The sequence below is a fragment of the Thamnophis sirtalis genome, unplaced genomic scaffold (assembly GCF_051295495.1).
Source record: "Thamnophis sirtalis isolate CommonGarterSnake01/CBP01778 unplaced genomic scaffold, rThaSir2_p1.2 scaffold_2, whole genome shotgun sequence".
Lineage (NCBI taxonomy): Eukaryota > Metazoa > Chordata > Lepidosauria > Squamata > Natricidae > Thamnophis > Thamnophis sirtalis.
The window spans coordinates 175,100,820-175,116,417 of NW_028261382.1; the positions used below are offsets into that span (position 1 = coordinate 175,100,820).

General features: G+C 38.8%; 1 protein-coding gene across 2 annotated transcripts in view; it reads right to left on the reverse strand.

Annotated features, from left to right (window-relative positions):
- Nucleotides 1–15,598, reverse strand: part of GMDS (GDP-mannose 4,6-dehydratase) — a 241,010-nt gene that overhangs the window by 66,983 nt on the left and 158,429 nt on the right. Inside the window, exons 8-9 of one of the 2 annotated variants that reach the window (XM_087707536.1) lie at nucleotides 8,226–8,344; nucleotides 2,118–2,214 (exon numbers count right to left, since the gene is read on the reverse strand). In XM_087707536.1, coding sequence (XP_087563662.1) covers nucleotides 2,118–2,214; nucleotides 8,226–8,344 — 216 coding nt within the window. The remainder of the gene's footprint in view (nucleotides 1–2,117; nucleotides 2,215–8,225; nucleotides 8,345–15,598) is intronic. The other variant, XM_087707538.1, reaches the window with a different exon arrangement.

Here is a 15,598-nt window from a genome sequence, read left to right on the forward strand (position 1 = left end):
CTTCAGGTTGGATCCGGCTCACGAGCCTTGAGTTTCACCCCCCTCATACAGAGGGAACTGAAATAAAAATCAAGAAATCCCCCCCAAAAAACTTGTTTAAACATAAACATTTTTGGCTTTAAAAATTGCACACTTTAAAAATAAGTCTGGCCCATACTTTAAAATCTATATTATAAATTTGGGCATGTATAGATTTATATAAACTTTATAAATCTATATATGCCCAAACTTTTGTCAGTTTGCTGCATAAGTAGAATGAGTCAAAAAGCCACTCAATAAAAATAAGGGCACAAAGAGAAATAAATATCTATAATTCCTAAAATACCTCCTACACTTTCCTAAAATACCTCCTACACTTTAGCAAAATGATTCCAACTAAATAATGACTAAATAAAATTACAGTTACTTCATAGGTGCTGAGTTCTTTATTAGGTTTCATAGAAAATCCCTAATGTATAAAAAATATAGCCAGCGGGCATACTTTAGGCTAATTAGAGACTGCCATGCAGCTTGCCAAAAGCCTTAGATATGCCTCACTGGATAATAGCAACGTTCTCAGGCCAAATAGAGTGAAAACTCATTAACAAGGTATTCACTGGAACTCATAAACTTTCTCAAATATTTGCTCCCAGACAATGGCAGGAATACCTAATTATGTAAAAATACTGCCCAATTCATAAAACAGGGATCCTTCTCATTAATAAAAGGACAGGTGACATCAGGGCAAGACAATTAATCACCACACCAACAGTGTTCTCTGATAATGTATTGCTCAGTTAACATTATTTACATTAAATCATTTTCTTTTTAAGATGATCGCATCAATTTATTTCTACAGAAAAGCCCCAAGTGAGTTGTCCAAACAATTTCTAAAAAAATTGAAACTGTAAACCTGTCAAGAAATTATTCCACTCATTAAAAAATCCTTGCTGTTTAAGAATCGTGCACACGTTAGGTTATGAGAATATGTAACTTTAAAACCTTACTCTAATTGCCATAGGAAAGCCAAATTCTTTTAAACATTTACGTCCCTGATATAACCATTCTCTCAGGTTATGAATTGTCTGCAGTACAGGTGATCCTTGTTTTACAACCGCTTGTAGTTCATTCAAAGTTACAACAGCATTGAAAAAGTGACTTACAGCTTGTCCTCGCACTTATGACTGTAGCAGCATCTCTACAATCACATGATTAAGGTTAGACTAGTTAGCAATCCACATGTATTTATGATAGTTGTGGCATCCTGAGGTCATGTGATCATTTGAAACCTACCCAGCTGGCTTCTGATGAGCGAAGTCAATGGGGGGGGGAAGGGGAGTTGGATTCATTTAATGACTGTATGATTTGCTTAACAACCATGACAAAAAAGATTGTATAAATATGCACAACTTGCTTAACTGCCTTGCTTAGCAATTTTGGTCCCGATCTTCCCCTATATTGTTAACTTTCTACATAAAGCAGCCAAATCAAAATTCTTGTCACTATAAATGTATGAGATCTTCTATCTTCTATTTAAGTATTTATTTTAAACCTTTTATATAAGCACCCAGCCCCGTCTTAATTGTGACTGTTGTGGATTTTAAAATTGTTTGAATTGTCTTATTTATTCCCTCCCCTGTTTATTGTGAGCCGCCCGGAGTCCTTCGGGAGTGGGCGGCATACAAAAACCAATAAACCTAATCTAAACCTAACCTAAACCATAATTAATATATGTTCTGCATCTATATCCCCAGGCACATCCACATGCTAGAACTTAATTTCTTTACCAATAGAACAAGTAAAAGTGGAAATGATAAATACGTTAAGTATATTGCCTCTGTTATTATCTCTTTATCAAGCAGTCTGCAGAGCATTATCTGTCCGTGGCATCATGTGTAATCATATCAAAAATTAGGCTAAGCAGAACATCAAATGATCACACTCTCATTTATGGTCCCCCATCATGGGTTGTTTATGGAGGACAACTGAAGTGGCCGAGTAACTATGGAGAAAAGACTGAAAGTTAGCAGCAGGGAAGCAATTACAAACCTCTTGTAACCAGCTGGCCAAATGCTGCAATTTGGTGACTGAGTGATTGGACCATTCGTTAACAAAACCGAAAGAATGCTTTCACTTACTACTTCCGTAGGTCTGTAGTATTTATGATTAACTGTCACATGAATCTTGCCTGTTTCTTTGCATCGGCCCACTTCATTCTTATCCTTTCCTTCCCACCTGTAAAGAGATGAAACATTGAACACATACAATGACTTTACTAACACGAGGAGAGGGACATGTGGTTCTCGGATTCATAGTCAACGTTTGTGTTAATTTTCTCCGTGAACGTGTCCTTTCATAAACAAACAAGCAACAAACTAGATGGGTGCACAGCAATTTTTACTAAGATCCAGTTATTTTGGGCGCTCCACTTCAGTTGTAAAAAAAAATCCTAAATCCCATTTATTGAGATGTAATTATTTTAGTTAGCAGATACCAATAGCAGTGTATAACGACAAGCATATTTGACTTTTTCTCTCTGTATGGATCTCAATTAGGTATTTCAGTGGTGCCAACCCATGAAGAACCGTTTGCAACAAAACTTTTAACAAAAACATCCACTGATTTGGAATCAACCTGTATCTGTTTATACAGGTTTATAGAAAAGTTTATTCAGACATGGTTTGAACATCAGACTAAAACCCAGACATCTGTATTCTTCTAATTGTTATTTATTGCTTTTTCAACACAATATTTTGGTTATTTTTAACAGTCTTTCAGATATGTTCCTTGTAGCATACAATGACCTTAACAAACCACATCTTGGGATTTATAAAACGTAAATGGTTGTGTAGTAAACAGACATGATCTATTATTTTAGACAAATCTTTTCGCCTCTTAAAATCCTTTTGCCTATTTAACATCCTGTCTTTTTTAAAATAGAAAAGCAGATGAAGAGCCCGCGTATTCATGAATTACAACCAGAATGAACAAATTGTGTGCATATGTTTACATAAAGCAGAAATCCTCTTTACTTCCCCATCTTAAATTCAGAGGTTCCCATATATATTTTGACCTAGAAAACACTTCTTGCGACATCAAAGATTCCCATCCTCAACCATATGTCTTTCAGCCTCACAATAAAGATACTTGAATGGGAAACAGGAGTAAATTTTGGCTGAGCAAAATCATTGTGCATTTGGAGAGAAGCATGAAGCATCACAATGTTTTAAAATAATACATAAACAAACTTTGTTACAGTGAACATTCATGTATGTAAATATGTATGTTGAAGAATGGAAAGAAAATGAAAAATGAAGAAAGTCCAATTTCTTCTATTTTGGTATGTCTAACCCCTGGCCATGCAGCTCTGGACAGCTAATAATGCTAACTTTTAACATTATTCTGTATTATTTTAGTGATACATTGAGTGATTGTTCTGATAGTGGATTTATTATGCAAATATAATTTAATAACTACACCTATTATAATGTACTTTTGATTAATTCAGTTCTTACTTAATTCCAGAGTTCATTTTTATGGTAAAAGACCAAATGCCAATTCAAATAAATGAAACATATCTCGATAGCTTCACATTTTCTGTTTCTCGCACATCTACTCTTGTCACATTTAAAATAGGGATCATCACAAAATAGCAATCAATATTTTAGAGGAAAAAAGCTGTTTCACTACACAATATTGCAATGCAGTATGCAATACAAGGAAAAAGCAATACAAGAAAATCTTCGCAAACATTTGAATTGTGAACATTCAAAAATATTCGTAAACCAAAGTCTTAGAAATAATTCTTTGACATGAGTAAAATGTTCCATAGTTAGTTTAGGAAGTAATTTTTTTTAGGCGAGCGAATTCGTCATTAATTGTCAAATAGATTAGCCACTTCGCTGGAGCTTGGCTAATGCATTCAGTATATTAATGTGCACCCCAAAGTTTTACATGAGTTTTTCCATCCTCAGGATGAATGTATTCATTTTAAAAAAGAACTCTAATGGCCAACTTCCTTCCTTCCTTGTTAATGTTCAGAGATGTTTAACTGGTCAGAAAGAATTAAAATAAAAGCCCAGTCTTAAAAATATGCTAACATTTCATTAGTATCAAGATCAGCCCTCAAAAGACAATGAACCCACTACAGGCATGATTGCATGTATTTGTAAAAAACAAAAAGATATTGCAACTGTTTTCCTATATTTTTGCTATTTGTGCGCCAATGAATTATTTAAAAGCGAATGTTGGATTGAAAATAAGTTAGGGCTATATGATATTCACAAGCTTCTAAATAAGAAGTAAACCAATAGCAGCAGGAAAGTATTTTTAAAAATCCCCAAACTAAGATAATAATATATAGCTCCTTCAAAACTCCTCGTTTACCTCTGTAGAAACCTCAGCAGCAAAATGATAATACTTAAGGAAAACAAATCCTAGCAGCAATCATGATGAATTTTCTCATGCAAGCCATAAATATAAATCAGTAGAGATATTGCTACTGATTTTAATCAAATAAGAATTATCCACTGTTTAGAAATTAAGTACAATAATCTGCTGCCATTTATTTATGTTCAATACGCTTCTAATTTTTAATCATTTGTCTCATAGTTGTAAAATAAACACTGGTAAACAGTGAATACCAATGTCGTTGTTTTGAGCCACGGGCTTAACATTTGTTGAATAGTGTTTAGTTTATTTGCCCCTTTTGTGTAGAGTCCAGTGAACTGGGGTGGGGTGGGTGTGTGGGGGGAATGAGCAAATACAAGGATACAGGAAAAAAACATTGGAAGAACGTGTTTGGGCATGCATTCTCATTTTAATTCCGGTCGCTGTCACGGCGGCCTCCCTCAGTAACCAAGAAAGAAACCACTCGACTCCATTTTGCAGAATTAAGAGTACTTTTAGAGTTTAGAGTTTTATTTCATTTGTATGCCGCCCTTTTCCCTAAAGGGACTCAGGGCGGCTCACAACTCAAACAAGGGAAGGGGGATACAGACCATTGACAACAACACAAAACAATACATAATTAAAAAAACGCAACAATCATACCATTCGATGGTCATGAGTAGATAGCAGCTAAGCAAAGCAAGATCTGAGGCAAAAGCGCGCGTAATCATAGATATCAATGTGTGACCCAACCCCCCTCCCCTTGGTAACCCCATCCCACAGTCCAATCCGTACGCCTCACCGGTGTCATGTGGGAGACATCTTCAAAAAGCATCATCAGGTTGGTATAGCAATAGCAGTAGACTTATATACCGCTTCATAGGGCTTTCAGCCCTCTCTAAGCGGTTTACAGAGAGTCAGCATATTGCCCCCAACAATCTGGGTCCTCATTTTACCCACCTCGGAAGGATGGAAGGCTGAGTCAACCCTGAGCCAGTGAGATTTGAACCGCTGACCTGCTGATGTAGCAGTAGCCTGCAGTGCTGCATTTAACCACTGCGCCACCTTGGCTCTTATGGTATGTCCGCTGGTATGCCGGACAGTTGGCCTTGGCGGCAAATCCTCTCTCTGCCACATGCGCAGATGGTGAGAATAACTCCCTTTTTACAGTCACTCCTGCACTAAACACTTCCCCACCCAAATGCCATGCGCCCCCCTCCCCGTTTCAATGGCAGCCGAAAGCAAGCAGCAGAGGCTGACAGTAGCATTTGATAAGATAGGCTATGATGAGTGAAACTAAGTAAGGAGATAATAAGAGAAAACATTTCTGAGGTGCTTCAACTCTGAAGCATCTGTGGCGGGAGATCAATAGTACCTGGGAAATTAGGTCCCTTTGTTGCTGTCCCCCCACCCCTTCACTAGAAAATGGTTTCTCCATCTACACCAGCTCTCGGGGAAACCAGTAGACCATTGGAGGTGAAATCATCATCCCACCTTGCCTCTGGTCAAACACCAAAGGGAAACCAGACAATTTTTCCTCATGATGATCTGTTCTGACCCCCCTCGTCCCACACCAACACACACTTTGAGCCAAAGATAAGTTATGGCATTTAATTAACAGACAGACAGGTCCTTGGTAGCAAACCGGCACAGACAAGCTTGGGCAACAATCCAGCACAGATTAGTCGTGGCAACAATCCAGCCTGCCAAGCTCACAATAATGTCCTCCGACATTAGTTCCTGCGTTGACTTCTGCAAGAGGGGCGCGTGCACAAGCAGTCCTATTTTTAACCTACCACCAAAAGGGTAGCAGCTTTCATGGCATTCACATAGGATGATGTTCTGACCCTCCTCGTCCCACACCACAACACACCGAGCCAAAGATACGTTAAGGAATTTATTAAAAGACAGACAGGTCCTTGGCAGCAATCCAGCAGATAAGCCTTGGCAGCAATCCAGCCTGCCAAGCTAGACACAAAAGTTCTCCAACTTTTAGTCAATGGGTTGACTCCTGCAAAAGGGGCGTGTGCACAAGCAGTCCTTTTATAGTCTGGAGAGGAGCCAAATGACCACCAGCTGAGTGCAGTTACCTCCTGTAACTGTGCAACTGTTCCTGACGCCTATTAGCTCTTCGGTGCTGGGCATCCAGGAATAACTCACTGCTGACCTCAGGCTCACACTACCTTGTCTCTTCCCCACTGGTCCAAGGCTCAGGCGCTTCCTGGTGGCCAACCAGCCTCTCTGCACCCTGCTCGGAGCAGGAACCCTGTCCAGGGTCTGCCACATCCTCCAAAGGGCGCCTCGCTATCAGAGTCTGGTGGCAGCTCCAATGGCTCCTGCTGGGTCATAATAATGATCTATCCCTAACTTTCTCTTTCAGGTCTTCCACTCATTGCCAGTTGGTCAAACTTCAGTGAAGCCTGCGCACATGCGCAGCGGGTGAGCACAGGGGGTTGTGCACACACGCTATTGCACAAACTGTTTTAGTATCCGTGCAGAAAAACGTTTGCCATCACTGCTATGAAGCGAAAGCTTGCCTTTTTCTTTTTTGTGATTTCCCCCGCCCCCCCAGAACTCTTTATTTATTTAAAATATTTGTAATCTGTGTTTTTCAAAACAGTCTGGCCACACCGGCAGAAAAAAATGAAATTTCTCTGAAGAATAAGACACCCACAATTATTTGAGGAAAAGGCAATATAGACTAATGCGATTGTGACAACGTATTCATTGCTTTTTGGTGTAAATCTCAACCCTTCAAGCAATGCATATTTTTACTGCTGAACTATATGCAGAATTATAATAAAAAAGCATTCATAAATCTTTCCAAGACCTGATTAGGCTTCTCCTTCCTTTTTTCACAGCATCCATTAAAAACTCTTGTATATTACAGTGGTTTGAGGCTATTCTTACAGTCCTGCTTTTATTTAATAAGATTAATGACAGAAAATTAGTCAAGACAAGTGTTTGCCTGTTTCGTTTATCCTTCTGGGGTTAAATTAGAGGAGGGAAATGTTCCTCTGTCATGTTATTTAATTAGTAATAGGCAGAAAGATTTTTTTTTCAAAAATGTTTTACTTGTATATTGAAATTATTTGTAGCTCAAAGGCCTTCTTGTCACTGCAAAGAACTAAATTAGAATTTGTCTGACTTTTATCATTCACAACTTTCTTTGGCACTAGCAGTGTTAAAATATTCAATTATATTTCAGAAACTAAAGGTCTAACTCTTAGAACTGTTTATCTGTCACTTGCCAAAGTTATTTTTTTCCCCCAGGCTAATACAATGAAACAGTCATCTGACTAAGAAGATAAACTGCTGAGTTGGATGTTGAGAAAGTACTTTACAAATCAATAACATGATATTAATTTCTTTATTTTATTTTATTCTTTATTTAGCAATAGCAATAGCAGTTAGACTTATATACCGCTTCATAGGGCTTTTGCTAAGGTTATAAATGTGAAGATTGGTCACAAAGAGCTGAGGTGGCGCAGTGGTTAAATGCAGCACTGCAGGCTACTTCAGCTGACTGCAGTTCTGCAGTTCGGCGGTTCAAATCTCACCGGATCAGGGTTGACTCAGCCTTCCATCCTTCCGAGGTGGGTAAAATGAGGATCCGGATTGTTGTTGGGGGCAATATGCTGACTCTGTAAACCGCTTAGAGAGTGCTGAAAGCCCTATGAAGCGGTATATAAGTCTAACTGCTATTGCTATAGAGAGACATTTCATTGATAAACTTTCATAAACATCAAATGGAGAAAACACGTGTCTAAAAATGTTAATAAAGTTACAATCAAACAAATGGGACACGAATGAATAATCGTCATGCAACATCATTGTCATTTCGTGCCTTTACTTACACAATAGTTTTACCAATGTTCTGAAATGCCTTCTCCACAAATTCTCGGACACTGTGGACCTCACCAGTAGCTATTACAAAATCCTCTGGTTCATCCATCTGTAACATGAGCCACATTGCCTGTGGGAAAGAAAAAAGTAAATTCTGATTAGTCACTAGGATAGAAATCAGGAGTCTCGTGAGTTCTAGTTTGGCCTTAGCTATGAAAAACTGGCTGAGTGACGTATTCTCATTTATTCTCCCTCAGCCCAACAACTCACCTCACAGAGTTGTCTTTGTGTGGGAAATAGGAGGAAAGAAGGTATCAGGTATATTCGCCACTTCAGTTATTTATAGCAATAGCAGTTAGACTTATATACCGCTTCATAGGGCTTTCAGCCCTCTCTAAGCGGTTTACAGAGTCAGCATATCGCCCCCACAGTCTGGGTCCTCATTTCACCCACCTCGGAAGGATGGAAGGCTGAGTCAACCTTGAGCCAGTGAGATTTGAACCGCTGAACTGCAGATAACAGTCAGCTGAAGTGGCCTGCAGTACTGCACTCTAACCACTGCGCCACCTCGGCTCAATTTATAAGAGAGAGAAAAAAATCAAGCGGAATATAAATAAAATAAATAAAATTTCTTAATCTTCTTTGGCACTTTATATTGTAAAACAGTCAAATTTGAGTCTAATTGACAGATTCAGGTCAGTGGTGAAATTCAAATTTTTTTTTTTACTACCGGTTCTGTGGGCGTGGCTTGGTGGGTGTGGCAGGGGAAGGATATCGCAAAATCTCCATTCCCACCCCACTCCAGGGGAAGGATACTGCAAAATCTCCATTCCCTCCCCACTCCAGGGGAAGGATACTGCAAAATTCCAATTCCCTCCCCACTCCTGGGGGAAGGATATTGCAAAATCTCCATTCCCATTCCTCCACTCTGGGGCCAGCCGGAGGTGGTATTTGCTGGTTCTCCAAACTATTCCAATTTTCCGCTATTGGTTCTCCAGAACGTGTCAGAACCAGCTGAATTTCACTCTTGGTTCAGATCCTTTTCTTGACAACAACATAGAAGTGGCTTCTACAATTTTTTACCTTTACTTCTCAGTTTAACATCTTACCTGCATACTTATTCCATTTTGGAATAAGCAATGATACACAAAGCAGAAAAAAAAGAAGTAAAAAATAGTATGCCAAGAAATTAAGATATTGGTTTTACAGACATACAACACACCCAGTCCTACATTTCATTTGGTAATTCGTGATCTTCTTCCTGCATTCTATATGCAGTAGTTACTATTATAAAGGCCCATTATGGATTTAGCCTAATGTGGCTTTCATTTATAGAAGTGGTGTAGATTAGCTTACCAATAGTTTTACCTATTTTTATTTTAATCCAAAAGGTGCTTTTCTAAAAGGCAACTGGACTTTCTGGGTTTTATTTCCCATGAAAATGTTTCACTTCTCAGTCAAGAAGCTTCTTCAATTCTAATTCTTGGATGAGAAATGTAATATTTTGAAGGAACCAACTCCCCACCCCCAACTTGAGAGACCGCCTACTGCCAATTACCTCCACTAGACCGATTCAATCGCATCGATTAGGCCTCCTCTGAATCCCATCTTCTAGCCAGTGCAAACTGGCAACTACCCGGAGGAGAGCCTTCTCGGTGGCTGCTCCGTCCCTTTGGAATAAACTCCCCGTGGAGATTCGGACCCTCACCACCCTCCAGGCCTTCCGCGCCGCTTTAAAGATCTGGCTGTCCCGGCTGGCCTGGGGTTAAGATTGTAGCCCCACTCGAATTGTGCGATTGTTGTATTTTCTTTTTAACATGCTGTATTGTCTATTGTTTGTCTTCTCCCCCCTCCCTCTTTTGAATTGTGAGCCGCCCTGAGTCCCCCCAGGGAAAAGGGCGGCATACAAATAAAGGCAAAACAAACAAACAAACAAACAACCATGACCTGGATGATTGAGAATCTCAGGTTTCAGGTTTCGTTTTATTTATATGCTGCCCTATTCCCAGCGGGACTCAGGGCGGCTCACAAACCCAAGAGGGGAAGGGAAACACAAGAACTACAAATACAAGCCTTTAAAAAAGCCAACAGACACACAATCGAGAGGGGCAGGGAACTCATCAACCCCAGTGTTGACACTGTGTTTGTATCCATAAACCAACAATTCATGAGTTGTGGGACAACAGATAAATTTCACAAACGAACAAATCATAACATTCTTGCTATAGCAAGATCACTTTTTGCCATATGTCTAATAGGTCTCAAACTCAAAACCCGATTTTATTCAAGATTCCTTGTGCCGTTCTAAGCAAGTTAGCATCTTTAGCCTGTATCTCACCAACGGAGAGGTCCATGTGATGTACTGATGCACAGTCTGTATTTGCGAAAGACCGCCTCCTGCCGATTACCTCCCTCAGACCGATTAGATCTCACAGGATCTCCTCCAGATTCCATCTGCCAGCCAATGTCGGCTGGCGATCCCCCGGGGGAGAGCCTTCTCTGTTGCAGCTCCAGCCCTCTGGAATGATCTCCCTGTCGAGATCCGGACCCTTACTACCCTCCCGGCCTTCCGCAAAGCCACCAAGTCCTGGCTGCTCCAGCTGGCCGGGGAGCCTGTGAAATATCCAGCCCCACGGAAATTGTGAATGTTGTGGTTTTGTTTTTAAAGTGTTGTCTTTGTCTAGTTTCCCCCCTTTCCCTTGTCTATTGTGAGCCGCCCGGAGTCCTTCGGGAGTGGGCGGCATACAAGACAAATCAAATCAAATCAAATCAAATCAAAAATTTAGTTTATATTAGAGGAAGAAATAACTGATTATTTTCCCACAAACTATATGTATCACCGCAATATAAGAACACTTATCTGTATGATATATTTAATCTATCCCACATTTGCCGCCAATAGTCAAGCAAAGATAAAAGTGGAGTGCTGCTTTCAACCTTTCTGGGAAACCAAAAGTTTATCCACAAGTATATTCAACTGTTTTCAGGAATAACTGTTTATTTTCTACCAACAGTGTTAGTTGCCCTTGTAATCTGGGATGTAACAAAATGGACAAACTGTGAGCGGAACAGTTGGTCATGTTCCAGGGACAAATATACCATTTGTTATGGACAAATGGAGCATCAGAGAGGTGCCTTGTAAGTGTACTGAAAATCAAAACAGCTTGAAGTGTGGCCTCTAACTGCTAAACAACAGAAATTCTTCATTCTATTAGGGTTTTTTTTGTTCTTCCAATGGCATTTTCCTTTGGATATTTTTTACATACAGTTGGTATACAGCTTAGGGACACTTATGGATCACTTCCTTTGAGATTCACTTTGCCCAAATAGTGTGGAATTTCTTTCATCAATTATGACTTACAATCATCCATTTCAACTACCAAGAATAAAAGTTGTTGTTATAGTTACATACATGGTAGATAGATGATAGTTGTACTACATTCTTTGCTGCTTGATGTACTGTGTGAAATGCTGGTTATCCTACATGCTGCCTAGATGTGATTGCTGCCGTTTCATCTCATGACACGCAATGCAAGATTTGGATCTTTTGTGTTTTCATGGATGTCAAGTTGCTTTCATGCTCAATAGACTCTTCTCTTGAATAGCATCCTGTTGTGGCCCAGCAGGAGCCGTTGGAGCTGCCACCAGACTCCGACAGCGAGGGGCCCCTATGAGTCGGCTCTGGAGGATGTGGAGGACCCTGGACAGGGTTACCACTCCGAGCAGAGCGCAAAGAGGCTGGTTGGCCACCAGGAGGTGCCTGAGCCTTGGACCAGTGGGGAGGAGACAAGGGAGAGTGATCCTGACCTCAGCAGTGAGTTGTTCCTGGATGCCCCGGCACCGGAGAGCTAATAGGCGTCAGGAACAGTTGCACAGTTACAGGAGATAATTGCACTCAGCTGGTGGTCATTAGGCTCCTCTCCAGACTATAAGAGGACTGCTTGTGCACACGCCCCTTTTGCAGGAGTCAACGCATTGACTAAAAGTTGGAGAACTTTTGTGGCTAGCTTGGCAGGCTGGATTGCTGCCAAGGCTTATCTGTGCTGGATTGCTGCCAAGGCTTATCTGTGCTGGATTGCTGCCAAGGCTTATCTGTGCTGGATTGCTGCCAAGGACCTGTCTGTCTTTTAATAAATTCCTTAAAGTATCTTTGGCTCGGTGTGCTGTGGTGTGGGACGAGGAGGGTCAGAACAGCATCCTATGTGAATGCCATGAAAGCTGCTACCCTTTTGGTGGTAGGTTAAAAATATTTTTTTATCTGAAGTAAAATAAGATTGGAGTATTGGTCTTGAACTTTTTTTTTTTTTTGCTTAATTACATGTTGTGTTTGGGAGATTTTAGTAGCCAAATGAATGCTTGAATTATTTAGGAAATTTAAAAAGTAAAGACATAAATCTGATGCCTACAATGTTAATATATGAAATTTTTTAAAAAAGATGCATTATAAAGGACAAAGGAGGAACAACTATATCCAGGTTTTAAGTAAATAAATGCAGATATCCATTATAAGACACAATACAGCTTCAGCTATTTTACTTAGCTGGACCTGTTGGTGTAAATATGGTTTCAGTACTAAACAGTTAACGCAGAGAAAACAAAGAAGAGAAATAATAACGATAAATATCTTCGGCATCCCACAGTAGGTTAGTAATGGAGCCAGGAATGGGGACTTCAGGTTTCCAGACTCCCCGTCTAGCACTCAATCAACCAGACCACACCGCTACATATCTGGAAAAAAACTTACCGCTGCTAAGTCCATTCAAAACGAATGAAATATTTTTAATCCCTTTGTGAAAGAAACAGAGAGCTACCTGTAAAGTCGAATTCCTTTTTAATAAATAATCAGCATGCAAACACAATAATTCAATCTATCCCCATATGGTACAAAGGGGCTGCTATCTTGTAGGATAACCCACAATGCTATTTGCATTGACCTCGTCACATCACATTTAAAGAAAACAAGTCTAGTAGGTCCCCAGATGCTAGTGGATACCCTGCAAATCAGATTAATGGAAGCCGTGGGACAGCTCAGTTACTTTCGGTAAATACCACCTGAACTGTTCAGATTCCACTCCTATTCCTCAAATCAGAAATGTATATACTAAATACAGGTAGGCTCATGTAAGTATTGTAGTTGCAAGCCATTTTTACAATTAAAAAGTAAAGCTTGAGTTTAGTAGTATCTTCCAGTTCTGCAGCTGAGCTAGTAGTTTGGATGGAGTTAATTATTGAGTAAATATATAGGACGTCTTTATATTTGTATTCTATGTCAGATGTGATATCTTAAGACATTTTTTATTAGAAAATAATATCTTTAATTTTATTTTAATTTAATCAATCTACAAGCTTAATTGTTTTCAACTAGAAAGTAGAATATAAACCTGACACACACATGACTTTGAAAGGAAGTCTTAATTCTAAGCTCTTACTGGTTTTCCCTTCATTTACGCATAGATGTTTCTTAGGTGCACAAAAGATAAAATAAGGTAACGTTTAAAGATACACTCCTTAAATTACAGAGGAAATCTTCACCAGCTTTATATACTGTACTGATAATTGCTAAAGATGTTATGATGCTTTGAAGAAAACCTCTAATAATTATAGCAAGAAGTGCATAAATAGTATAAGACTAAAGGCTAACATCTAACTTACTCCAAATCTGATTCAAATGAACAAAATACCAAATTCAGGTCACACAATAACTTTTCAATATTTCTTACTAACACCATTGTTGATTGTATGTATATAATGATATGTACTGCATTACCTGGTTCATAAAATGATAAAGTTAATAACGTTAGCTTTATATAATAAAGATTACATTGGGCCTTGAGTTCGCATATAAGGTTATTAATTACTCCAGCAACTTTCATATTGTATAATTTTACTGCATTGCGTCCAACATATTAAAATGCTTCAAGACAAGATTTCAATGCGAATCACCAAATACAAGACTGCAATATATGAATAAATAATTTCTGTGTGATGTCGACTATGACACTATACATTTCTGATGTGTTCTGATGCTGTTTTAACTCCGTATCAAACGCAACGACAAAGTGTATCAAATATTATTTAATTAGGAAAAGAAAAGTTTAGTTTTGCTGCAGTTGCTATTTCAAGCATTATTTTAAAAATGTAGTTTTTTAGTTAGTTAATAACCAACTTTGCTTCATCTTTTCATAACTGCTTATTTTATAATATAGTTACTGATCATGAATATATATGGTTCAGTCTGATTAAAAAAAAAACCACGGGATTGATTCTTGACTCATTCATTTCTGGGTTTCTTGCAGCTTCTTCTGGATCAGAATACATACAAAGAAAGAAATACTGCAACTGTTATGGAATTGATTGCTGGTTTGATAAAGGAGAAAATCTTCGTTCAAACTTCAACAGAGTATAATGAATAATCACCGATTGCAAATATAGGACATACAACATGCTAAATTAGAAGATAAATCGTCCTGTGTGCATAATGTTGCTTGAATTGCTGCAAAGCTGCAGCCTAGTGGATCCCATCATAATGCTAGACCATGTTCCAGAACACAAAGGCCTCTGTGCCATAGGTATTCATCCGTTCATCTCTTTATACAGCTGTAGAGTGTTTTGGTCCATTTGTTCTCTGATGGGGCTGCACAACTGAGCTAAAAGTTCAGCAATTCTCACCTTCCTGTTCACATGCTGAAGACTGTGACCCGTGACACGGCTAGGCCTCGATCTGTGATAAAATTCGCCGCTTGACTTTGGCTGCCTGTTAACTATCATGAGGTTACACACTAAAGGCAAAGACAGAATTTTCTAAACGCTATTAACAAAATATGATCCAATAGAACACGAGACTTTTATGAACACAGAGTTCTCCAAGAGGTTTTCTTATTTGTAATATATATATATATATATATATATATATATATATATATATATATATATATATATATATATATATATATATATATATATATATATATATATATATATATATATATATATATATATATATATATATTGTGTGTGTGTGTGTGTGTGTGTGTGTGTGTATGTATATTTAAAGTCACAACCCCTGGTATGCCCCAATTATGGGAGGAAACTAACTGCTTCTATTCTCTGTCCATCGGCTCATCACAAGAGACCATCCAGACAGAAAGCCTACATATATACATACATACATACATACATACATACATACATACATACATACATACATACATGTAGTATTTGTGCTGATAAATAAATAATCAGCACAAATACTACACAAATGTAACAAAGGCAACAGTAAAATATTGGGCTTTCTGTCTGGATGGTCTCTTGTGATGAGCCGATGGACAGAGAATGGAAGCAATTAGCTTCCTCCCATAATTGGGGCATACCAGGGGTTGTGACT